The sequence below is a fragment of the Zonotrichia albicollis genome, chromosome 1 (assembly GCF_047830755.1).
Source record: "Zonotrichia albicollis isolate bZonAlb1 chromosome 1, bZonAlb1.hap1, whole genome shotgun sequence".
In the NCBI taxonomy this organism is placed as follows: domain Eukaryota; kingdom Metazoa; phylum Chordata; class Aves; order Passeriformes; family Passerellidae; genus Zonotrichia; species Zonotrichia albicollis.
This window is the reverse complement of record NC_133819.1, coordinates 112,789,251-112,816,651: the sequence shown is the minus strand read 5'-3', so window position 1 is coordinate 112,816,651 and position 27,401 is coordinate 112,789,251. Positions and strand designations below refer to the sequence as shown.

The 27,401-nt window shown below is 39.7% G+C and overlaps 1 protein-coding gene across 5 annotated transcripts in view; it reads right to left on the bottom strand.

Annotated features, from left to right (window-relative positions):
- The window catches only part of SPIDR (scaffold protein involved in DNA repair), a 196,275-nt gene that overhangs the window by 18,401 nt on the left and 150,473 nt on the right, over window positions 1-27,401 (bottom strand). For all 5 annotated transcript variants that reach the window (XR_012582369.1, XM_005479279.4, XM_074550682.1 and 2 more), the window contains exon 11: window positions 8,779-8,937. Coding sequence is in view for 4 of the 5 variants with exons in the window: in XM_005479279.4 (XP_005479336.2) it covers window positions 8,779-8,937 (159 nt within the window). In the remaining variant the exon portion in view is untranslated. The remainder of the gene's footprint in view (window positions 1-8,778; window positions 8,938-27,401) is intronic.

Here is a 27,401-nt window from a genome sequence, read left to right as displayed (position 1 = left end):
TTTTAAAGTTAGCTTTTAGCTATTTAACTGTTTAAAAGTTTTGCCTCTAACATTTTCATTTCTGCTGGGGTGTTTTTGGGGGGTTGTTCTGTGTGTGTGCTTTTTGCTGGGTTTTTTGCTGTTGACAGCTGATTGTAACTGCTTTCAGGAAAGCCAGCAATTATCAGATACAGAGAAACAACAGGCAAGATTTTAAGTGAAGAGAACAATCTCCTTCCTACACAGCTCAGTTATGGTTTATATTTATAAATTTTGGAAGTTTCACAATTTTGATTTAAAAAACAAACAAAAATTTAACAGTCCATCACATTAAGGTAAGATGCTGACCACTCTTTGGCAAACCAAGCTCAGTGGCTGCCTTGTGAGTTGATGGAAGATCTTTGCTGGGCAGACAGGAGTAGCTGAGGGAGAGGAAATATCAACAGATAGCTAACTTGAAGAGAAATACATTTCTGAGTTAAAGCCCTGAGTTATCTTGTCCCAGTTCTCTGTTCTGTGAGTTGAAGCACAGAGATCTGGATTTTAACCCCCCCACTGCCTCCAAGTTGTCTGTTCCTCCAATTACCAAAACCACTATTTCTGAAACAACTCTAAAAAATGAAGTCCAAAACTTGTTAAAAGTAATATTAGCTTCTAACCCAACTGTTTAGAAGGAAACCACATACCCTGTTTACAGGGCTGAAGCACGTTGCAATATGCTGCTTCTCTTCAAGGGGTCATGGAAACTTTCCTTTTAAAGTTCTGCTTTTAGCTCACTTCTGCTTGAATTTATTTATTTCTGCATTTCCTTAGTCCTTCTCTGGATCCTTAGATTTTGGGTGTCTACTGTGAGATTCTCAGCATGTTTTTTCACTGCCTGTGATTCACTGTTAACAGTGATGCCTTTGCAAGAAGTTTTATGGCTGTAAATGCCAGAGGAAATCTTTGGGAATACAACTTGAGGCTCACAATTCAGATAACAAGCTGGCAGACTGAAAAGACATTGCTACCTGTAGTTGTGTTCTCCACATGAATAAAAATACTAGAGACAAAATGCTGCTTTTTTATAGAACTGGACTTCCTGACTTACAAAGCATCATCCCCAAGTCTGTGAAAGGAGAGAGATTGGGGAGTTTTGGTGTTTGGAGGTTTTTTAATTTTAGTTTGGGGTTTTTGTTTGGTTTTGTTTTTTAACAGTGATGTCATTACAGCACACACAGCAATATTCCCTAGGTATTAAAGATACCTTACAGCAAACTGACCACTTCTTGAATCCTTGACTGGGGCAAGATTTTCTGGTTTGTATTGTATAGAATGACATCTGACACAAGGAAGGCCAATGCCCAGAGGAACCAACTGGTCTTGCTAACTGGGAGATGGAAAAGGAGAGCTACAAAACAAGAGCAGAGTCTCCTGTTCAGCTCAGGCAATTCCATAAATGGCCTTCCTCACACAATCCACAGCACAAGGTCAGAGCACAGATAGGAACATATCACAGACTGTGCACAGAGATTGCACATTCATCAACATTGAGTAACTAAGCCATGTTGTTTGTTGCATGCTCACATCTCCACCCAGACTGATCCCTCATTTGCATTTTCAAGTGTTCACAAAGGACATGAAGCTGTCCTTTCTTCTTTAGCTCACTCCTAACTTGCCATCCTGTGCCAGAATATCTAACACATGTGGTACATTTCCTTCTATTCTTTGTGCCCTTTTGGAGAAGGCCATCTACTGCTCGAACCAGGAGCACTCAATTAATAGTAAAAGGCAGGATTTGTTTGCAAGCAGGCAGCGGATCAGTGCTGGGTGGGGCAAACCTCCTGAACATCTTGGCCCCATCATTCTTTGACACCAGTCAGGCCAAGGGCAGAGACAAACCAAAGGATTAGCAAGTTCCAAATCACATCCTGCTGTGATCCTTGCTGTGAGCTGGGATGTTCTCTCCAGGCACTCTCACTCCATCAGTCCTGTCCCTGGTGGGGAGCTCCCTGGCTGCTCCACCCACTTATACACCTACAGCAAGTTAACTCCTCTTTACACTTATGGGCTTCAACTTAGCAGAAGGGAGAATGAAGTGGGGCCACTCACAGTGGAGAAATGACAAAGACATTGTGTCCTCCTCTGCAGAAGATCATTATCCTCACAGAAAGAATAAAATTAATTCCCTTCACTGGCCAAGTAACACTCACACTCCAGTTCAATCTGATTTGAACAATGGGTGCAGTTTATTCAATATGTGGAGCCTTCTTCAGCTCTAGAGTCAGGACAAGAGATGAACAGCTGGCTCTGTGCTGCAGCAAAGGGCATGGTTAGCTCCCATGTGCATATGGAGCCTCTCTGGATACACAAGACAAAATTAAAATGTTTAAATTTTGCTCAGTGAATGTAATTACTAGTTACTTTGGAAAAAAAAATCACAAAAGGACAGACTTCTAAGAAAGGAAAAGCTGAGTAAGAAGTGAGAAGAAACAGGCTCAAGGATCAAAAAGAAAAATGAACATGTAAAGTATTTTGGAGAACTTTTTTTTTCTTTAACTTCAGAGACTAGGGCTCTATTGTAGTACTCTACAACTTTGAAAAAAAAGATTGAATCTATAACACGAAAAGGACAAAATCATCTATGAGGTTCTAAATGACAGATTCAACTCTCTACTTTCCATGCCAGGCTCAACTCTGTGTTTGGTAAAACAAATTTTGTGCCATCCCAAACATGTATACTTCCACTGTTTAACACCAACACAGTAAGACTACCAGTAACTCCAGTGGAGTGCTACAGTAAAGATTTGCACAGAAATTGGACTTGTGACAGGTAGGTTTGCCTCTCTTCTATAAACCCACAGCTTCAAGCTTTGCTTATATATATATGAAATTAGATTTTATATATGTGTGTGCATACAGTTTTACATATGTGTGTATATAATAAGCAAAATTGGGGGGTTTTGTGTCCTTAATTATTTTTACTACCCAATGTCCTCAAAAGACATCTCTCTTAACCCTTCCTTGCTAAACTTCAGTATATCTTTTCTCTGTATCCATAAATGCAAACTGCCTCCTGTGTACCCAGCCATCAGGCAGAGAATTTTAAAGATATAATACTGTTAAACAGGCTAAATGCATTACTGATACACCAGTATTTACACTATCAGAACATCTCTGATCCTGTGGAAATCCCATTTATTTCACACTACAAGCTGTGTTTCAAAAGTCGAATCACTCTGATTTTTCAAAACTGCATTTCACTGATTCTGACCTGACAACTTATCTCATAACCTTATAGGAAGATTTGCTTTATTTCTCTCAAAAGCATGAAGTTTCAGCTACAGTTCTGGTCCAAAAACTTTGTGTCTGCCATGCCTGATCCAACTTTTAACATACAGCTTATAGTTTGGGGGATTTTTCAGCTTTAATAATCATAACAGGCTCAGGGGAAAAATACTAGAGGGAGAAAATAGCAGCAATATCAGAGAAAAGCAGGCACATAAACAGGGAAAAAAGGAGCACTATGTAAGGTTTATAGCAAGGAACAGAAAGACGCTAGGATTCTCTTCCAACATCTTCCACAGCTCTGCTCTGAGGACTCGGGACTTGGAACTTCTCTGCTTCCTCCTCTCCTACTTCTTAAACTTTTTGTCTAAACCAAACCAGTTTTCTTTGGCAGTGTCAGTCTCAATTATTAAGAATTCAAAAATAAAGCAACTCCTAGCCCTCTGTGCAAAATGAAGAAATTCCTTAATAATCACCTAGACTGCATAAACTTCAAGTGTCAAGGGACAAGAAATCCAAATATAAAGCTGACACTGTAGGCTCCCTCCCTCCCTCCCTTTAACTGACCTACTAAGACTTGCAGTGCACAAACTATGCAACTCCACATTTTCTTAGTCTTGAGTAATAAAAGCAACAAAATCACAAAGTAAAATCTGAGCCTACTAAACCAGCATCTTTGTCAAGTACGAACAGGGAGGAAGGGCTGCTGACCTCTTTCTCCCCCCAGATTTTGTTTAGCTATATGGAATCATATAGTTGAATGATTTACATACTTTAGTAATTAAATTTTCTACAGTATATTAGAAATTACACATACTACATGAAGTCACTGAAATTATAACATAAAAGTACTTTTGATTCAATATGGATATGCCTATATTACTCTCCAATGCTGATTACCAAATAGTTTAATGACACAAGCACTAAGATATATGCAGTCTGTGTTTATTAAAGAATAGAAAATTCAGGAAATAAAAAACTTCATTTCTGATACCAAAGCAGCCATAGAAATGAATATAAAAATAACACATATAGTCAAAACTTCAATATGATTACTGAAATGATGCTTTAAATGAAACTCAACTTTTAACCACAGAAATTACTGAAATGTTTCAGGACCTCAGAACCCAGAGGCGTGGGTGGATCTTGTAGATGGCAGTCTTTTTGGAGGAGGGAAAACCAAAGGAAGGAAGTTCTGACCTCCTTGCTCTGCGGAGGGTTCTTACTATTACATTTCCTGTCAATGGCTAGCAGTTGAAACACTTACTTGTGCTGCAGTTAGCAGTGGTCCTCTCTTCTGAGGGCAAAACAAAATGAAGGGAAAGTATGAAGTGAAGAGTAAAGGGGAAAAAATGAGAGAAATTGAGGTCAGAGAAGTATATGATTCAAATAAAAAGGAAAAAAAAAATAGAAAAGAATGAAAACCCTCAAGCACAATAGTGACCACTACAAACATACAGGGAGATTTCACATTTCAGTGCCTAACATTTGAAAGTTCAAAATGACAAACAACAGAAGCCAGCTTTATTTGAAAATGCAGAAATTTCTCAGAAAAACATAACACTGGTTGATGAGCTCAATGTTCAGAGCCTGTTTACTGCAGAGGAAAATGCAACAGATAATACAGCCTGCCATGAATTAAATGTTGGCTCAAAAGTCAAAGCTTATGAGTTGATGTATCCTTCAAAGTGTTTTAGCCTTTCCAACACCAGTGTAGATTTTAGCATTCTACATGCAGCAGCTGCCTCCTTTTTTGAAGATTATTAACCGTTTGTTCAATTTAGGGACAAAATTTGTACTGACACACTGTGTTCTTCCTCCCCCCTACATTTTTAAATTGCTATTATCTTTCTGGTTTACTGCAGAAAAACTCTTCATATTTCTAACACATAAGAAAGCATAAAGAGAAGAAGCAGGTACATCTGCTATACTCAGCAGTAAAACAACTCAATGGTAGGAAAATCAGGTGAAAAGACCCAAATTGTCAAAATCTAAATTATTATTCTGTGTGGAACTCCAGGTAGGGCTAAAAAAAAAAAATCAGTTGGTTTTTTTTTTTTTTTTTTGCCAGTAAAGATAGGTCTCTAACTCTAAAGACTATCTCAGATCATTGAAATTAATTTCCAGTAGGAAGCAGGAACTATGACAATTTATAGGTTATTTACTCCTGAGGCATTTTAGTGAGTGCTCAGCCTCTGCATCTAATTGCATTCATTTAGTTCCTGGTTACACCTGACATACCTGAAACATGCCTGGGACTATTAAAAACCAGGGGGGTTGCATGTGCTGCATATGGATTCTCAACCAGCATTCCTGCCTCCAGCAGCACGCCCCCAAAATCTCACTTCCTCTTCCTCAAGGGACTGAATTTAAGACTGACATGAGGCAGTGGGAGGGTGAGGGTGAGAACAAGAGCCTCTAAGGAAACAACACCACCAGCAGCCTTTCAATGAATATTTTTCAGTCTTCTCCCTTTAAACCACTTTTTGTAATGTTTTTCTTCTTCTTTTGCTGATTCTGAGCATGCAGTCCAAGGAATAGTTGTAGGAAAGGCTAGATGACAAGTATGGATGAGAGGGTGAGGAGAAAAGCTGTCAGGAAACAGATACCACACAAGTTCAGTCAGTTGCCACACGCCTGCTTCCTACTTTACCTAGCAGCCTCACAAACAGAGTAAAGAGCTGCTGGAAATCAGGCACTGAACAAGCAACTCTGCCATGACTCAGCCATGTCCCTCTGTCCTACAGCACTGCCAGAAACTGGGCTGCAAAGGGAAACACCACTTCCTTTATGCACTGCAAAGGGAAGGATTTCTTGCAGAGATGGTTTAGGGCAGTGTGCTTTATGTGGGTAAGGGTCTGGCTCTGAAAAGCACCTAAACCAGTAAAAGACCTTCAAATGACCTCGACAAGACCCTACTACTCATCAAAGTATATTGAAAACCAATATTCAACATTAAAAGTGTTTCTCTAAATGTAAGGTTACATCATCATTCCAATTTTTCACAGAACTGATCTCTGTCAAGACAGAAATGGTTGTGTAAGTTCTTATCCCACTCTTCTCTTGGAACACAAGTGTTTTCTTATCAGAGCAGAAATGTGTTTAGATTCTTTAGCACTCCTTAACAGTACAGGTTCATTCCAAAGATCAAGTAATGTGTTCACCTGGGGTTCCCCTGGGTGTAAAAACCCTTTATTGTAGGCTTATAGGTTTTTAGCCCTTGAAATGAAACTTCAGCTTACAACAGTGATTTTAAGATTGCATTTACTGGAATGATGTCAAATAGTACTTCCAATTAAATATTTGATGATGGATGATGGCCTGGAAAATTTTTTGAACAGTAACAGTGGTCCATTGATGCAAAACTCTTGAGAAGCTCTTGTATCTATTAGCAAATGTCCTCTGTCTCACAGAGGGACTGAGGAAGCACTCTGTCTCTGATTACAATCCATATGACTGTGGGACAACATGAACATATGGGATCTTATTAGCCATTCCTGGCTTTCTCCAGATCATGTGCTTCAAAGGCACACACAAAAAGCCATTACTTTTCCCTTGTATTTCCTACATTTTCTTCCCTTTTATCCACTTTAAAAGCCACTGTCAGACTCCAGGAAATAAACAGTTTCAAAGCCATCTCTTTCCAAAAAGTAATTGGTGTTCTCAAAAAAAAAAAAAAACGCAGCAGTCTTTCTTGCAGGGCAGACCACATAGTTCTTACTCACTCATGTGCTGCAAGCCAAGGTTGGGCACTCACAGGCATAACCCATCATGTGCTTGGATACACCAGTGGCTCTGGAAATCCATTTATCCAGTGGCAATGAGTTCTACAGCTTAATTACGCTCTGTGAGAGAAAGAACTCCCTCGTATTCATTTCAGCTATGGCTTTACTGTGGTTTCCATCACACCTAGAATGTGTCCCAAGCACTTAAAAGTAATAAAAAGTTACAAAGCAGAACTTAGGCTTAAACAATTAAGAAAAAATCGAATCCCTGAACAATTCCCCCACCCACCCACCCATCTTGTACAATGAAATCACGTTTTAACCGCTGCACTGTCCCCGAAGCTACACTATACCCATTTTCTTTTAATGTTCCCTAGCAGGGCTACCACCAGCACAGCTCCAGCTGAGCCACCAGCATTTTCAGCAGTGTGTCTTCTGAAAGTCCTCAGAATAGCCAGAAGTAAGTTACTGCTGCTTTGAAACAGAATTTACATTAGAAAAAGTCTGTCTCTTATTAGTTAGGCAGAGTACTGGAAGCACCAGCAGCCAGTTGTAAAACTTCATTTGTATCCAGAATTCCAAAGCCATTATTTAATTTGTTTGGAAAAAATGTAACTTGAAAAAAAAAACCCAACAAAATAATTAAATAAGAAGACGTGTTTGTTATTAAAGATCCATAAAAATGCAAGTAGGCTTGAAATCCAAAGGCTCTGAAAATTAACACTGCAAGTACATAAAAAGAAAAGCATACTGAATAGGGCTGGCTGGAAAACAACAATTCCATTTTGCTAAACATTTCAAAGCTTTGAAATTTGTTTTTGTTCCAATATGAAACAAAAATGAGACTTTCTCAAAGTTTTCATGAAATAAGAATAAGAGAAAGAATATTCACTCCCTCTGGACCTGAAAAAAAATCTTCCCAACAAAGCTGTCGCCAAAATAGATAATGTTTCCATGAAACATTCTGGTTTTGATGAAACAGCATTTTTCAACAGGAAAAAAAGTGTCAGCAGAAATACCATAGCCATTCTAACAGCAAAGGCTTATCTAGATCGGATGAATAAATTATGTTGAGAACTGAACCAATCTAATTATATTTATATAGGTCCCCATGAGAACATTGTATCACTCTCCTTAGAAAGATACTCTGTAAGATAATCGATCTATTTAATTTTTTTTCTTGACTAAAGATATTTTATTTGAAGAACGTCACAGGAATCACAGAATAAGCATAATCTGAGACGTACCATAAGTCAATTTGTTACTTACCTGGGGGAATTTTTCTATAAAGCTATTGACATTCTTATTCCAAAATAAGAATGGCTTTAAGATTTGCAAGATTTTTTTTTTGAGAAACAAACTGTGGTTCTAAAACCATTCAGATTTAACAGAATTAAGTTCTAAGATACTAAAGGAAAGTCTGTGCTTGAAAGTTCAAGCCATACTGGGCAGCACTGTAGAAAAGCTTAGTGCAGTAAAAAGCTCTGCAATGAAAGGGAGATGAACTAATGTTTATAAGTCTCTGAATCTACTGAAGAGGAAGAAAACACTCATATTTTATGGAATACTGCACACAGAAGTTCCTTACTCTGCTAAGTATGTACTGTGCATTATCTTATTTATACTCATTTTGGAGAACGGTTGGCTCAAGCACAGCTGGATGCCCCAAAAGTGGCAATGAGGACATTTGATTGAACAAAGCCAGGTTCAGTTGTTCCAAAGAATGTTGGCCACAGGAATAAATAAAAAGGCAGATCATCTTTGCCTGCCACATCAAGCAACATGTTCTTCCATTAACTGTTCTCACCTTCCTCTCGTAGTTCTCTGCAAAATCTTCATTCCAGCCAAGTAACAAGATTTTCCTTCCCATCTCCTGCAGTACTGCTCGACGTCATCCATGGAACTCAGGGGCTGCAGCTGCACTTCACTGAACATGCCATAGGCATCCTGGACAAGGAGGCACAACCTGCAAAACATTCCTCCATTACTCACTGGCATCTGCTCATAACAAACCAGTGAGCAAAGCTCTGAAAACAATGTTACAGGCTTCAGCACAGGGCTTATCCTCTGCAGGATCTGCAGAATTCCTATCAAGTAACGTATCAATAAACAAACACAACATCTTTAAAGGTTTTCTCATGCACATTTTCAGGACATAACAGGGCCATGAAGAGAGAAGCATGACTGAAACAAAGAGTACAAGGCTTGCACTGGGGATTAGGTTAATTAACTGCTATGCACTATGTGGCTTGTGTACTTAAAAACGAAGAAAGCGGAGTTTTTGCCTTACTTGAGGTGAATTCTACAATAAAGACACAACAACAACAGAAACATAAATATGTGTGTGTTTAAATATAAAAATTCTGCTTAGTAGTAAGCAAAGCAACATATTTCACAAGTAATAATCACCGAGACTAGCAAAGCAAGCATTACAATTTCCCACACTCTTTTTTTAAAGAGTCCTCAGGATGAAAAAAAGAGTGAAACATCAATTTTTCTTTAAAGAACAAAACTAAACAAAACAACATAAAACTGGAGATTAGTATATTGAGAGTTGGGTATGAAGCCCAGAGGAACTATTTTAAGAACGTAATTAAAGAACCTGCTAAACAAACAATTTGATTAAAATCTATGGAAGTAGGGGCTGTAGGGCTGGGAAGTATTGCTTAACCAACTTGATGGCATTTTGAGAAGATAGTACTGTCATAACAGATAAGGCAAAATCAGTGGATGTCATACATTTAGATAGTCAAAAGCACATTTCACAAGATTCTGCACCTGAGATGAGCAGCCACGATAGCATGAATCATGCAGGGCTGGAGGAAGGAGGCCCCCGTCTACAAGATTGGTTTTAATTGCCTCAGAAAGAGACAGTTAAGCATGGAAACTTTTCAAAGGGAAACAAAAATTACCTTTGAAGGTAGCACACACATTTGTGTTTCCAAATAAAACTCAGGGGTGCACCAGGCAGCAGAATTCAGTTCATTTCAAAAGTACATGCCAAAACTACCCTCCCCAGAGCGGCACCATTGTTCCCAGCAAGCCAACTCCTTTTGGAACACATCCTGTAACGTACATGCACCCTGAAAGCATTCAACAGCAGTCATTATATCTTTATAAAATACATTTATGAGCTAAATGAGCTCCTACACTGAAGAAATCCATATATTTTCTTCACATGGAAAAGTAGGCATATGGAAGAGCCCTAATCACAATCTCCTTGTTCATTATGAAGTGTCTAACTTCGGCTCAGACCCTCAAGAAGGCTGCATTTGATATAAGATACAACCCCAAAGGCCTTCTGACATCAGCAATTGTGCAAGCACCAACTAAGAGTCCTCATTTTTCCAAATGCTGGCGCTGGTTGTGAGCAGCAGGGAGGGATAGGACTGGGTAAAAACAAAGACTGACATATTTTCCCCATACCTCCAGCTACAAAGGTCCCATACAAACCCAGTCGTCATCAGAAAAAAAACCCAAAATAAATTAGAACAACTATGTTTGCCTGCTGCTTTCCATGTTAGGACTTTGAATTCAGTTAAGAGCTCCCCTGAGTTTTAACTGATTTGACTGAAACTCCCCGTGATATTGTTATGTTTGGAAAACCAGAGTTCATATTCTATGAACATTTCTGAAAATCAGATTGAGGGGAACCGGAAAAACAAACCAAACAGTTTTGCCTATGTTAACAAAATGTTGACTGTTAATTGTGAAAAATTAGGTCTCTGTATCTCAGAGCAAGAAGGGCCAACTGAGTTAGTGTCTCAGATCAGATCAGTTCAGCAGTCTCTTAACTGATCACTGGAATTTCTCATATCTTTAGTGAGACATAACTGAACACAAGTAAGTCTCAGACTAGCTGGCACCAGGGTCATATTAAGTCCTCTGGGACATGTTAATTGCCCAAATAAAACTAGCTTGGTTGGTGCTGAAGACATCAGTCAATAAAAGAGCATTTTCCAAGTCCTTTTAAGTCAAGCAAAGAGATGGTTTCTGTCAGACATGGGAATCTCAACTCCCCGCATCCCTGGCCACAGATTTCCATTCCTTTGTGGTGGCACATAAATGGCTAGGACAGGAAACTCATCTGACCAAAAAATACTGTAGCCAAGTCATCATCACCAGCAGCATCATCTGAGTTTCTTGAAAATCAACTCTTTTAAAGTAAACTCCTACTTGCAAGGAGTACTGCTTCTAGGCAAGGATGTGTTTTCCTTGAAGCTCCCACTCCAGCTGTCCAAGGTATGCAGCAAATACAGAAAACTCAGGTCACAAGACAGGAGAATGGTCATCTTATGGCCATGCTCAATGTAGAGAAGAACTGTGCCATGGAGGCTTCTATCAGAAATGTTCTCATTCACAGTGGAAATACATTCATGATCACTGGCTTCATGAAGGAACACAGAGCAGCAGATTCCAATGCCTTTGCTCTGCCAGGTTTGTACACAAGCACAGACACTCTATTTACTACACTTGCTCTTAACAGTGTCCAGAAGGCAGTCACAGTTTTTCTGCAACATGCATTTAAAATGAAATGCATGTATTCACTCACTTGGAAGTCAGAATTTCATTAATAACCCTTCAGACACCCAACTGCAGACTTAGAGAGAAATATCCCAGATGAACACCATGAACAGAAGTTCCCAAACACATTCTCCCTGCTTCCCCATGCCTTTCAAACAGTATCAATGAACGATGGCAAAACCTTGAAACGCTATAGGTGTTTGAGGGACAACTAATTTTCCCACTTAATGACTGCCATGAAATCAGCTGTATCCCACAACAGATTTATAAATGCACTTGGAGAACTACTCTCCTGTTCTTTGGAACTGGTTCTGTTCTTATGGATTTTGTACATGCTGTCAGATCACTGACAGTAGTTCAGCTGCATTCAGAGCCTTTTGATTCAGGACCTTAACTTCCTTACCAGTACTCTTTTTTCCCTTGATTTCACTTTATTCCAAGAACAGTGCATTTGGATTATTTTCCCATGTTGCAGAGTTGCTCTCATATTACAGCAAATGTTCTCACAAATTAATTTTTAGCAGGCAGTCTAACTATGATTAAAGCCAACAGCTTGTCCCATTACTTTTTCCCCCTCCTTGAACCTCACTACCATGATGAAAACCCAAACAGCAAAATTATGAGACAAGCTGCAAATACAAAACGACTATCTGCCCCCCAGGAATTCAGCATTCATGTTTTGTGCACATCTATAGGAAACACCTCTTTTTCTTAAAATTTGGATTTGTATCAGTTAATAAGGTTAATCATACCTTTACCTTGTCAGCATGCATAGTACTAAAATGTTTAAAAAAAGTCAGGCAACATCTCCAATTTAATCAGTGGTGCTTCTGCAGGGAGGAAATAGTGCTATCTTTATTTTTGGGACAACAGGATGCAACCCTGTGTAAGACCCTCAGCTTAAAATATGGGTTTGGAAACTGAAATGTCTCATGCAAAATAGCAGAGAACTCACTCCTGGAGAGAGGGGTGGCAGGAAAGCCAGTAGAGGAACAAATGTAGGAGATGCAGAGTAAGGAAAAGATGAAGTATGACACATTGGTAATAGCAAAGGGGGAGAAGATAGGGAATGATAAGAAGTGAGGCAGAGTTTAGCTTTTTTTTTTTTTTTTATGTAATGACACAGTAAGTCTCATGCAAAAGCTTGGGAAGATTTTGTTAATTTGCTAATAGCCAGAAGCAAGGATGGGGGCTGGAGGAAGATGAGGCTGATTGCTCTGCATTATTTCTATGACTGTACTGATCTTTAGGACAAAATGTCTCCCAGTAGAAATCTGGAGGGGATTACAGGATTAATGTCATGCCCTTTTCCCAGTTAGTCACTCTTCATGGGTAAAGGGTAAGCCCTTCTTTTACTAATATGCGTAAAAAAATATGTTTTTATGCGTAAAAAATCATCTCTCTCCATACTGCTGCCTTTTATCAAGCAGCTGACTTTCTGGAGAGGTAAGGGCGATGAAAACCTTCTCCATTTTTGGTCTCAGCAGTTGGGGGAAAAGAATAAGACAAGGAAGATCTGCCTGGAGAGGAGACGAGAGCACAGGGAGGCCAGAGCAGACTGATTACACTGACACTGCCTTTACTGAGTCTCGGGAAAACAAACAGCAGAAATTTGTCACGAGCAGATCTTAACCAACAAGAAATTGCTTTAGCCTTGGGTAGGAGGACAATTGTGTGGCCCAGGGCAGCTCTTCTCCATGACAGAGTGTACAGCAGGAGCAGGACAGCCAGGCAAGCTGGCAACACCATCACCTTTGCAGCACTCTGCACAGACCTCCTTGGTTGCTCTTTCTTTGGCAGTGAGAGGGATGGAATGGGAAAATGCCTGACAACTAATTGACTTGTATTAGCTCTGATATTTGCTCATTCTTTATCTCCACCATCCATGAGACAGCTGCTTCTGTTTTGTTTGTCAGAAGGACTTCTTATCTCTGTGAGGTGCGGTCCGAGCAGAGGCATAAAGCACACGAACATAAACACACACAAACAAAACCCCCTCTCCCTGCATCACCAGAGGCACAACACTACCTACACAACTCCAATCCAGCAACTTGTCTGGTCAAGTCTCAAGGTGGAGCTGATTAACTCCTGCTAATATGGCTCAGATTCAAATTGTAACCTGCAGGACACCACCCTAGCTGGGTTTAATTTATCCCTACCTTATGAACTCCTTGCATTCACCATACCCCTATAGTAATTGAAAAATCAAACTCAGAGCACAGGGACAGCTGTCCATCTTCCCCCTTTCACACTAACATTTCTCTATTTAACACTATTATATATCTATATTACTTTAATTTAACACTATTATTTATATATTATATTCTATAATCCTATTTAACACTAGTATTTCTCTGTTAAAAGCATATAATAAGTTCCTTCATGCTGCCTTTTGAAAAGAATGTACCCACTGTAGCTTTCCTCAGGGAGACACAAGATTTAGAGTTTTCTGCTTAAAATCCATACCATTTCCTGTCAATAAAAAGTGAGTGAAGATCTACAGAACACAACTATGGACTGAATGCTACAAATACAAATTAATGATGATGGTAACTATCTCCTTCTTTGCCTAGGCTGCAGAGGCACAAAGGTACAGAGGAAACACAAGCACCACTGTTTCCAGTTTATAAGGGGAATGTTAAGCTGGAAGAAGAATCCTGATCCTAAAAAAGTACAGACATTTTTAGCACCCAGCCTGATTGCTCTGGTTTGAAGCACTGACATGAACAAAACAGTGATAATTTGCTCTGAAAACTGGAGGTTTAAAACTACTGAAAAGTACATTTTGTGATCATGTATGTTTTTATCTGTCAACTGTGGAAGGGCCCAGAAGGAAAGAAAGAAAAAGGCAGTTCTGGAGTGCTGGACCTGGCAGAAGTATTGGTGGAAACTGAACATGTGATTGGAGTATCACCAGGGAAATAACCTAGTCTTATCTCAGCATCTCAAATAGAAAATATGTTGCAGAGGCCTCTCCGGTCTCAGGAAAGGAAACTTTTATTTTTGCAGACACCTCCTGACAGAGGATTTCTGTAACACACTTGCAAATACTCACTACAGTAACTATACCAAGTCCCCCATTTTCGATTTTCCTTGCTGTTCATTACAATTTTTATACAGATGTTAAAAAATGGAGCGAAAGTGTAAGTTATAAGATAACTGTTGCTTATTTTTATTCTCTTCCTTGATTCATCACATAGTTCGACACAAACTGGAAAATCAAATACCACTTCCACAAGCTCTTTCCTGATCCCCTGCTGGCTGATTGCTTTTTCCATTTCTTCATTCATGTTAATCCTTCCACCTACTATTTTCTGCCTGTGGCCTGAAGAAGCAGCACTTCTGTGAGAAACAGCTTTAGTGCGTAGGAAGAGACCTGCATGAGCCAAGGCTGTCAGCAGAGCTACCTTTGCAATGCTGCTGGAGAACAGGGCTGCACTGCACTGCAAATGCTCCCACACAAAACATGGAACACCACCTGCCTGCTGGGAGCTACATGCAGCTTGTCAGGAATTGGTGTAGCATGAAATCCAGCTTTTTGTGCTTGCCGTGACAACCGTGGCTTCACATGTGACAATTTTTTCCTGCAAAAAACCATTTCTTATATGAAGTTTTCACGTGACACCATATGAACTTTTTAAACTCTCCATCTGACGCTGGCTCTAAGTGCACTTTTGAATGAAAGTGCTGATGTGTGTGTTTTATTTGTTCATGGAATTTCTCTCAAAAGTAAACAAAACATTCAAAACCATAAAAAGACATTCCTGACATTCACTCAAACACGATATAGAGCCTAAGCTGTAATTTCAAACAGTTACAGAGTTGCATTTGAAAAATATTTTCAGTATCATGGATCGCTTTGCTTATGTCAGATTCAAAAATGAATACTAAAGTTGTTCTACATTCACAGTTTAGATCCAAAGTAATGATGCCATGTAAGTCAATTTTTATAGTGATAGCTGGTTTGGAAGGCACGTAGAGTTAAGAAAAAATAACTTCCTAAGTATTGCCTAAAAGTTTGTATAAAGGCTAGGCCACAATGGAGCAGTAAGGCCCTTCCTCCCTCCAGATCCCCTGGCTTCTCAACCTCCCATGGGACATAATTTATGGGCCTTCTGCTAAGATCCATTCCATACAGCTTGTTATGCAAAGAAAACCAATTTCGCGTGGTAACAAAAAAAGCAAGCACATCAGATCACCCCAGCATGTTTCACCCATTGTGCTGTTAATTGTAGTTGGTAAGAAAAATAATGATGCACACCCTCCTCAGGTTCTTCAGTGCACCATTACTTCAGCATGGAATCCCATCACAACCCCTTGGTTATTTCAGTATACAATTCAGAAAAAATATTATTTTCCTGCATGTCACAATTTACTAATCAAGAGTGAAAATGCATATTTCAGAAACTCACAGTCTCAGTTGAAAATTGCAAGTCTTTCTTATGGATGATGTCCAACAGAAAGATTATGTTCCAAATATAACAAGTAATTACCACCCAGTCATTTCAAGTACTTATCTATGAATCTGAGGAGGGGTTCTTTGTTTATTTTTTTAATCTCAAGACTTTGTAATTATTGTTTTGGCATCCAAGAATTCCAACAGTTGGTGGGGTGCTGCCAAAAAGATCTTTTCTTGCAAGGTGCTCAGCACCCTCCTTTCCAAGAAAATCAGCATTCAGTTGCTGGTTCTGGCAGTATTTCACATCATCTTTGCTGTGCTGCGTTTCCTCCACGCCTCAGTTCCTTATACGTAAAAATCAGAATAAAAGTCCTGTCTTCAAAGAGTGATCTGGAAGCAATAGCTGAATAACACGATTGTATCAGGGAGGGCTGGTCCACAAAGCCTATTATGTGCCCTAGATGCCATTTGAGTTAGGGGAGGAGGCTATATATATATGTATGAGTATATCTAGAGAGGAAGGGCTTCCCTGCAGTATCAACTCATTTCTTTCACACTACAAGGCTCAGAGAACTCTCCGCTTGCCCTGCAGAGCCCACAGCGAGGGCTTCACAGCATCTGGAATGGAGCAAGAACACAGTAGCAGCAGTGCTGGGGTCCCTTATCTTTCAAGAATGAGTTGTTTGTGGATTCACCAGATTTACTTCTGAACCGCAGAGTAAGTATAAAAAAGTGGTACCATGAATGGGATCCTGGAAGATTTTATTTTAAAAACAAAAAACCAACACGCAATGATTATTAAAAAACCCCTGCCCATTTCAGCAGGCACAGATGATTCTATATCACATTCTTGTTAGTATAGCACTGCTCGTGCATTTCCTATGGCACATGAAAGGTAAATGAAATTTAGCAACCCCGCAGGATTTCTTACACAGCTGTGGCTGTATTAAATAAAACACTCTGCTGTGTCAGTGCCACATCATCCCACTGAATTAGCAGAAAAGTATAACATTCATCAAAAATCAAGGGCAGAGCAAAGAGCCAAGAAGAAAAGCAGAAGCGCAGGCTTGCCAGGGCTCCCTACCCAGCAGAGAAAGGCAATTTTCTGCCTTCTCGCAGGGCCTGCCGGGTGTGTTTTCCACTCCTGCTGTTTTCCTCTAGCCCTGTCAGTGGCTGCCTGTCCTAGGTGTGTTTCTAAATGAGGGAGAGGGAGCGTGTTTGTGTGTTTACAGGAGTTATGGTAGCAGTTCTCAGCAGTCCACTGAGAGTTCTAGGAAACGGCCCCTGTTATTTTATTCTCGGTCAATGTCAGCTCGTGTCAGGCAGCAAGGATCACACAGGACAGCCCTGTGCATCTCGGGGCTGGCCGGAGGCCTCAATGGCAGAGGGAAGGGAGCGAGCTGCGAGTGGGCGGAGAGCCTTCCCAGCACTCTACCAACCACTGCAGCAGGAATTATGATAAACACCACTCTGGAAACCAGATACAACAGTACATTGTGTTCTTCTTCGGAAAAACAACCCGACTTCGGCTCACTTAAAGTAAACAGTTAATCCTGTTTATCTTTTTTTTTTTCTTTCTTGATGAGTTGTTAACAGAACAATCTCTTCTGCAAAGCAAATAAGAGATCAGTCCCTTAAATTCATACAGATTTTTTCTTTCCCCTAGAAAAAAAAAAGGCAGTTTGATATGTAAACTTTCTACTATCAGCAAACACTGTGGAATAACAATCTTTCTTGGCTTAAACTGGCTTAACAAAGCGATGCCAAAACTGAATGAAACCTTTCCCTCACTTACATATTTTATTTTGGAAAACTCAAGTCCCAAACAGAATGTTCTATTCATCCCTTTTAACTATTTCATTTCTGAAAAGAACAAGCAAAACTGGTACACAAAAAAAAAAATAAAATCAGGGTATTTGTTGTCCTTGCCACTGGAAGCACAGAGTGCCTGGGGAACAGAGATCAGCTACTGAGCAGGGGGGTGGCTGGTCCCAGGTTTTCTCTGAGGGGTGAAAAAAGAGGAATCAGACTAATTGGCTGCAGCTAAGGTAACAAACTGTTATCCTCCTTTTCAAAAGATATGCTTACTGTGCAAATTCATGGTGTCTCTGACTTCCAATAATAAGGGTGATTAATCAGAAAAGCAGCTGGAATTGATTATGTTGTTTTGCTGGAGTCACCACAGTCTACCTATTAACTACTTCTTATTGGGGACTTCAACCCAGTCCACTGAAAGCTACAAGATTTCCCAGAGGGAATTTTAATTTTTAGCACTCAAGAGTTTAAACAGTTCTGAAAATCAACAATGAAAGTGTGCTTAACATCCCTGGTCAGTAAAGTTTGTTGATTTAGCTATTTATAATAATAAAAAAAAAATACATGATTTGAAAAACTGTAAGAGGAGAAGAAAAATATTTCTGTTTTGTTTTTACTCATTTTGCAAGCTCTTGAGGTGCTGTGTTTTCTGTGCAAATGGTATCATGAAGTGCAAAAATGTAAATTCACGTGAGCGAAAGTCTGATTTTCAGAGAAATATTTTACATGCAAAATTTTTATATTTTTCCTGCTTGTTTTTTTTAATTCTTGCTTGTTTGGGTTTTTTTTGTTTGGTTTTTTTTTGTTTTTTTTTTTTTTTTTTTGTTGTTGTTGTTGTTTTTTTGCCCCTTGAGTTCTTACTTTAGTATGAGTTTATCTTTAAATCTTTTGCAGCAGCTGCTGAATTTACTCTACTCTGAATTTACTCTGGTGAGCTCTAATGTGACAGAGCAGGAAAAAGCAGAGCTATTTCCCATTGCAGAGGGGAGGCAGGCTGGGGAAGCAGCTATCTATCAGTGGCTGGGGCCAGAAGCCCAGAGGAGCAGCCTCAGGACTATTCCCTCAATCCACACTTAGCCCACTGTGGCCTCCAGGGAGGACTGGAAGAGCCAGTGTTGGTAGGACAGGGCTGCTGCTGAACACTTCATCTTGCTCCAGGTGCACTCTGTCATTAACCCCCACCCTCCCAGAGCTGCACCTGCACAAGGAAAGCATGGCTGTCCCCTCATGACTGTGGCCTTGGCCAGCCAAATTTGTCCCCAAATTGAGGGACAGTCCCCAGCCCTGTCTGTGAAGGATCCAACTTGCACCAAGGCGCTGCAGCTCTGAGCAGGGTGGGTACTGGTGCAGGACTGCAGGGAAGAGGCAACAGACTTTGGTAAAACCTCTCTCTTGGGGAGCCAGAGAAGAATGTGGTGGTCCCACTGTCTCTACTTTTTGGGATACTCTTGGGTATAGGAGAAGAAAGCAATAAACCTAAATTATTTAGGGTGCAGCTGTAATCCATGCCCAAAAAGACCCTCATGTCTGACCCCATGCTGGTTGACCACCATCACACGTTCCTTCAGGAGGGAATGGATCATCTGAATGGAATGTGGATGAGAGGTGAATCAACTGCAGATCCTCAGGAGATGACACAACAGCAGGAAGAAATGTGGAAGGTGAAGGAGACAAAGATGAAGAGGAAGTGTTCTCTGGTATCACCTCTTTCCCACTTTCTTTCTTACACCTTGTTGTTCCCCTTATCTCTTTTAGTGAGGGATCCAGGAGGGAATTTCCAGTCTGTGGTAACACTGGCATTATCCCTCGGATGACCTACAAGTAATTCTGAAGGAGCACTTTCCCCAGATACACTGGGATTTTTTACATAAGAAATTACGGACACAACAAGCCCTGCTGAAAGAGAGGTGCAGATGGCAGCAGTTATTCCAATTTGAAAATGAAAAATAAAGTTTATTTGCCATTTTAAGCTTTTATTTGAACTTTGCAAAACGAGAAATCCCATTTTCAGTCATAGGTCAAGCAAAGCTTTATAAATTACTTTTACATGAGCAGTAGGTGTGGGCCATTATCTAAAACTCACTCAAATTAATACCTTTTCATTGATGTCAATGAGATTTATTTCACATTGTATAGCAGGGCAGAGAAAATATCTGGGCAGCATCAGTTCCATTCCTTCATCTTGATTTCATTCAATCATTCATACAAATTCCATGCTTCTCTTTTAAACCATCTAAACTGAACACCAGTCAAGGATCAAACACTGAAGCCATTTTATATGCACCACACGTAAATTTTGTTGTAATTTCAAGGAATCATTTTTAGCAGGATCAGAACTTGGAAGATAGCACACAGTACATTAAAAAAATCATAAATTTGCCACATTCCTGTCTTTTTGTTTGTCTGTTAGGGTTTTTTTGTTTGTTGGTTTGATTGTTTTTTGGTGACATTTAATTGGGTGATTTTAAAACAGGCACAGAGAACCTCTCACTTCTTTCAGCACTTTGGTTATCTTCAGATGTGTAAGATTTCAAATATTATGTGGGCTAGTGAGAAGTATCCTAAAATAAAGTCTCTGCCAGAGCATCTTAATCTCAATCACTGTGTACAGATGATAGTCTATATTTTATATCTCCTGCATGTGGAATACTATTTAATTGTAATGGCATAATCAGTAATTACACTGGATTTGATGTAATAACCCTGATCAAATATTGAGAAACTGCGTGCATGGTATATTTGATTCCTTTTTTTCACTTCTCAGTGCAAAAAACCAGTCCTGAAAATAAGAACCTATTCAAATATCAGTACAGCAGAGTTCGTTCTCATCATTTATATTCCAAGGAAAAGAAGAGAACAGGACCAAATCTAATCAAAACTACAGGAAGTGTTTAGAGACACAGAAGATAATAACGTAAATTAGAACTGGATTAGGGCCCTTAGTAAGCCTATCCATTCATGCCAAAAGAGGTGATTTAATATTCTGTGGTTAAGATTCTGGGTTTGTGTCTTATCCAAAAGACTATTAACAATAACACATTGTTCACCTACCACCATGCTGGTGGTGTTACAGCCTCTGATGTGATTCAGCACAGACTCGAAGGGACAGACACTGCTAAACACTTGGATTTTCCTGAGCTGTCACCCATTGCAGGCCAGCAGGAGATTCAACATCACAGCCAAGATAACAAGATAACTTTGGTCTTTAAAACATGCGGTTTCCTGTTGATACTGTTCTGTATTGTCACATTTGCTGTCTTCTCCTCTTTTTCCTGCCACACATTCCCTTCTCTAATTAAGTCTTCAGCGTACTGCACGGAGGAGACATTAGGAGAGGGACTTCTCCGTGCCTGCAGAGCACCTGAGATCAGGGTACACGCCCTGATTTTCACCGGAGCATCAGTGTCACACAAGCAGATCAAAGCTTTGGTGTCGCTGTTTAATCATCAGGCTCTGCTGCTTACCCTTCTAAACCACAGGCAACAAGGACTGGTATTTGTATTTTCTGAGTACTGTCAGCAACTTTGCAGTTGCATTTATCCCTTCCAGGCTCTTCACTTGAGTAGGATCTCTTTGTGCAGAAGGGTGTCAAATCAGGCTGCAGGCTGCTTCTCCAGCCTGCCTCCACCCTCATCCCCAGAGCATTCAGGAACTATCAGAGGGAGCTCTGGAGGTTGCTTCAAGGGGCTTCCTTCCTCCTGGACATGTGATTATAGGACGCAGAGAGCCACCAGCATATGAAAATGACAAAATTTAAATAAATACAGGCCGTATTTTCATGCATTGCCTGTTGTCATGGGACACGCTGTCCATGGCGTTCTCTCCCTCCACTGCCAGGTAACGTGAGAAACCTGTGGGTTTGGATCACTGTGGCACTACATAACTCATGGACTCCTAAGGTGAAGTGTAAAAAGACCCTAAACTTAAATACCAAAATATGCTAGAGCAAAATTGACAAAGCCTTCAAGCAATACTCTCAAAAATAGGAGAAAAAATGCCCACATTTAAAAAAAATGTAATCTTTCTGATCACGCACTTTCAAAACATGTTTCCTAAACTCCACTGCTGCAAAAAGTGTGAAAATATCAACAACACAAGAACACAGCAAATGAAAACATTGTAAGTGAATCCCACTTGGATCAATTTAAGCATTTTGCTTTACCAATTTTAAAAAAACCTAACCAAAGTGGAATTTCTAAACAAGTGGTTTCAGAGTAGGAAAATGGCATTGTTTCAAAACATACCATTTCAGCAATTTCACAACTTTTCATTTGCTTGTACAAGCTTTTCATAAGAAGTTTCCATTATTTTACAAGTTGATCTGACAGAAAATTATTTCTTTGAAAAATTCCCAACCGTTTTTTCCTAGAAATGTTTTTCAAACCTCTAATGCAGTAACTATTCATTAACTTTCAAGACTTTGTTTTGACAAAACGTATTTATTCAGCACACCAAAGAATAATTATCCACTATGCCTGTGAGTAGAAGCAAGGCTGAACAGTGAGAGACAGAAATGCAACATAAAGATTTATCTCCCCTTCTCTAACAATAGCTGTAGAAATACATTGGAGCATATGTGCTGGTTTTGGCTTGGCTAAAGTTAATTTTATTCAGAGTAGCTGGTGTGGGTCTGTGGTTTGGATTTGTGCTGGAAACAGTGTTGATAACATGGGGATGTTTTAGTTATTGATGAGCAGAGCTTGCACAGTCAAGGCCTTTTCTGCTCCTCACCCCAGCCCACCACTGAGGAGGCTGGGGGTGTGCAAGGAGCTGGGAGGGGAGAGATGATCCCAACTGACCAAAGGAATATCCCATATTATTTGGCATCATGCTAACAAGGAGAAAGAGGGGAGAATACCCATAATGATGGCATTTGTCTTCCCAAGCCACTCTCACCCACATGAAGCCCAGTTTTCCTGGTGATGGCTGAACAACTGCCTGCCAATGGGAAGCGGTGAATGTATTCCCAGTTTTCCTTTGCTGGCATGAGCAGCTTTTGCTTTACCTGTCAAAGTGTTTTCATCTCAAACCATGAGTTTTCTCACTTTTACTCCTCTGATTCTCTGTGCTATCCCACTGTTGAGGGATGGAGTGTGTGGCTGTGTGGGGCTTAGCTGCCATCTGGGGTTAAACCCTGACAACACATAACTTTTCTCTTAAGCAGAAGAAAAGCTCTAGGAAAAGCTGTAAAAAAAGCTGCAAACCTCTCTTGCATGTTAATATTAAATTTTGGAACTTACAAAATATAAAAGCAAATTTCTGAGTTTATATCTCTTCCTGATTTTTAAAAAAAGTCTGTTATAGAGGAAAAGTAGAAAGATAGTGGGTAAAAAAGGTCATCTTTAACCTTAGAAAGAAAACCCAAAAAAGCCTGTATCATTTATGGAAAAACCAAGAGGCTGAAACTGCTGCTCCATTCCTGGAGTTTGAACATGGCTCTAGTTGTCCTCCTTGGGGTCTACCAGGGTGGGGTTCAGGCCCTGATCCTGAAAAAGGTAATATGAAAACTGCATTCTGCCTTTATATGTACCTGAAACAAAGGTACTGGGTTGGGTATGGGACCAGCAGCCTGCCTGGACACCACTGGTATTTGAAGGAAGTCAGTGGAGAAGCCCAGTGAGGATCATGAACCTCACTAAGAAAAGGGGCTTATTCCAACCTCCTCCATTCCCTTTTCTCACCTGGATTCTGCTAGGCTTGAGGCAATGCTGACTCCCAACAGCAGCTGCAGGATCTGATCTGGATTTTACAGTGTAACTGCACCTACGGTTTCCAAAAGTGGTTAACCTGCATTTCCAGTGAAAAGGGGAAGAAACACTCACGAGAATCTTCTTGGAGGAAAGATAACTACTACAACCTGTACCTAACCCAATTGGGATGGATCATTATCACCAGTTTTAATTTTAAAATTGCAACAGGCATGAACCATATTTCACTGGTTCTCTTTCTGCTGGTTAATAGGTTCTTTTAATGGCAGTCCCACAAAATAGAAAATGTTTCACACACAGAACTGGCTTTTGAATAGTTTTCAATTTGTGTGGAAGTGTAATTCACCACAAACATTCCTTTTTTGACCAAGAAGTTATTTATCTACAGCACACACAAAAAATTTATGTTCTCATAGAACACAAAAATGCGGCATCATCTGGTTTGGGATGAAACACCAAAAGCACATTTAATTTCATCCTACAATGGTTTAATTTGAATTCATAACTCTGTCTTTCCTCATTAATTTCCCCCTTCTCCCCAATCTACCATACTACATGTACTTTTCACTGCTGCATATACTGACTTTTGTATACCTCCTGAACCCAAATTTCAATATGAGGTATCAGTGAAAGATTCCCAATATTCCTCATTTTTTCACTCCACACTGAACGCTAGCTTTAATCCTACAGCTGATGTGTTAATGTATTAAAACCGTTACATAAACAGCGTACTCTTTGTATATTTTATATTATAATTTTGAATTATAATTAAATTATTATTAAGTGGTAGGAGCTGGGACCAATCAACATTGTAAATACAGCTATGTGAATAACATTCAACTGATGAAGTGGCAAGAATGTTTTGCACAAGTCAGTGACAGTTCCTTAGTAGGCAATACAGTTTTCTAGCTAAAAAAGGACCAGTTTACAAAAGATTATAGTGAGCAAGGTAGGAAAAGAAAGTGAATGGAAGTTCTTTCTGTTCCACATGCACAAGTCAACAACAGAGGAACAGAAATCTCAAGGCATGGATGCAGATTTGTCTTGGGAGCTTTGGGTAACTTCTCTAGTGTCAGCACTTAAAAACCTTAGTAGGAAAGCAAGCAGCCACCAGGTGCCAGAGGGAAACACTGAAATTATTCCAAAATGAGGTCATAGGAACAACTCATCATTTCCAAACTACTACTGCCACAACTAGATAGAGGGTGCTGGTGATGGCCTGGAAGGACACACTCTTGGGAAAAGCATCATCCTCACCACCTGTATTTTTACCAGCCTGAAGAACAACAGGGACAATTAGTCTACTTCAACAGCACCTGCAAGGTGTTATTTATTCAGGTTTAGAACCACATAAATGGAAACTGCTGTTAGAACTGCTATATTGTCATAATTACCACAATGACCCTCTTCTTCTACTGACTCAGTTTATTAAAGCTGACAGAAAAAATTGCCTAACTGTGACCACTGCTCAGGAGTTAAGAAGTGGTTCAAACTCTGGGTATTTGCAGCTGCAGAAGGGGTTGCACCATTTCAGAACACAATGGGTGAAATGGAATAAGGGGGCAATGCATCCTTTGGATATTAAATGATTCCTAGTTTTCTTATCCGCAGGTTGATTTGAGTAGCATTAAATTGAAAAACAATTAAATCATCAGTATTTTCAAAATAAGTTATCTGAAGCCTTGACTGGGCAGAAATAAAATACCAGGAATTTACACAACACACAAAAATAGCTTGGAATCTTATCATAGCTGCACACAAAGTGATGCTCCCAGAGAGCAAGAATATTATTTTTCACACTGCAGCAGCATTTAAATGTACAGTAAGAAACTTTCACACAAGCTTTGCACCACAACAGGTTTTACTTCGAAGTTTTCCTGAAACACAACCCTGACAAAAGGAGAAGCCAAGGAATGCTCTTCCTTTGTCTTTCCAAGTCCTTCCCAACACCTCTGCTCAATCCAATCAAATGACAGTGATCTGTGATGAGGTCAGTTTGCAGTATGGGGTAAGACACAGAAGAATGCCATGTGAAAAGAAAGAACAACATCTACTATCTCTGATGACTTAAGGCTGTAAAAATCTAAGTAAAACTGCTCAAAGAAAACAAATCGGACTTTGAAATGCTCAGGGTCAGAATACTTGGTCTGCTTACAAACAGACAAAATTAACTTCCATGTTCTACTTACTTTGTGTAAGATTTTTGTATTAAAAGGCTGAAATTTAACATAGGCAATCTCAGGACACAGGAAACTTTTCACATTGCTTTCAAATTTCTAGTTGAGTAATGAAAGAAATATTAACATCTCCACCTACACTTCCCCACAAACTAAACTTTTTAATGACCAGATTCAACTACGAAAATATTCAACTTCTCATGGCAAACATTTGAGTGCTCTGAAGATTTCAAAATCATTTTTGTCTTCTGCAACTTGAAATTATGTCCATTGAAGAATTTTTCTGTAAAATCGTAAAATTCTGTGCTTTTCATGATGTACACGGACAGCAAAATTTTAAACTAAACATTTTTCCTTATGCAAATGTAGATGCATATACACAACCATGGAGGAAAAAAAAATATTCATACATACTGAACTTTCAGACTTGAAATCACTATTTTCCAGGTGGTATCAACAATGAGGTTAGCATCCACAAACTCAAAATTCCACTGATTTAGCATCCACAAACTAAAAACCAGTTCCATGTCAGAAAGTAGAGAAACCAGATTAAGGTTTTTCTGCCCTACACCACCAGTTCTGCAGTTTTAAGCTGTCCCCTCTCCTGCCTCATAACCGTGATGGCAAAACCAAGTTGAGACAGCACAATAAATCAGGTCAGGGAATTAATTTGCCTTAACAAACAAATTTCAGATGCAAAAATAAAGTTATTTACCTGCAGTACTACATTGAGTTCTGGAGTTTCCAGCAGAGGAAAGACATGAGACCTGTTGGAGCAGCTCCATAGGAGGGCTACAAGAATGACCAGAGGGCTGGAGCACCTCTCCTATGAACACAGGCTGCTGGGACAACTGGGATTGAACAGTTTGGGGAAGAGAATACTCTGGCAAGACCTTACTGCCTTTTAATATTTAAAGGGGGCTTTTAAGAAAGATGGGGACAAATTTTTCAATTGGTTTTGTTGTGGTAAGAAAAAAGGTAATGGTTTTAAATTAAAAGAGGGTCATTTCAGATCAGATATATGGAAGAATTTTTAAATTTTTTTACAAAGACGGTGGTGCAACACTGCACAGGTCGTCCATACAAGTGGTAGATGCCACATCCCTGGAAAAATTCCAGGTCAGGTTGGATGGGGTTCTGAAACACCTTATCTAGTTGTCCTTGGTCAAGGCAGGGTGGTTGAACTAGATGACCTTTTTAAAGGTCCCTTCAATCCAAATTGTTTATGATTCTGGGTTTTTCTGGCATCGGTTTGCTGACTTAGCATCACAAACAGCTGTCCCAGCTCATCTGAATGGGCACCCTGGCATGCAGTGGCAACACCATAGCTCACTGGGGTGAGGAAATCTGGGGAGATAGACATGGAGTCAGATTAAATTCAAAGCAGATTAGAGAGAGAGACAATAATTTAGCATGGATTTCCCAATGAAAGATCACAGTTTGTCACGCCCAAGATGAAGCATAAAAACAAATGGGCTTTCTGCCACTGGTTGAAGGTCCATCACAATCCTCCTGCCTGAAGCATTTGTCTTTTGGCTTGGTTTTGATGGAAATATTGGTCTGAATCCCCACAGATTGGGGGGATTGTTATTCTTGCAAGAATAGCACTTGTAAAAATAATTTTTACACAAAATATTTACACAAATGATAGCACACAATGTAACATTAGAAACAATATTGCATTTTAATTTTATAACTTCAGAAGAGGCAGGCAAATTTAAAAATGTAAGCTTAACCTAGCAGGACCAGCAGAAACACTTCAAAATCACTGAAAGGCAGTCTAATGGAAAACATGTTTAAAACCCTA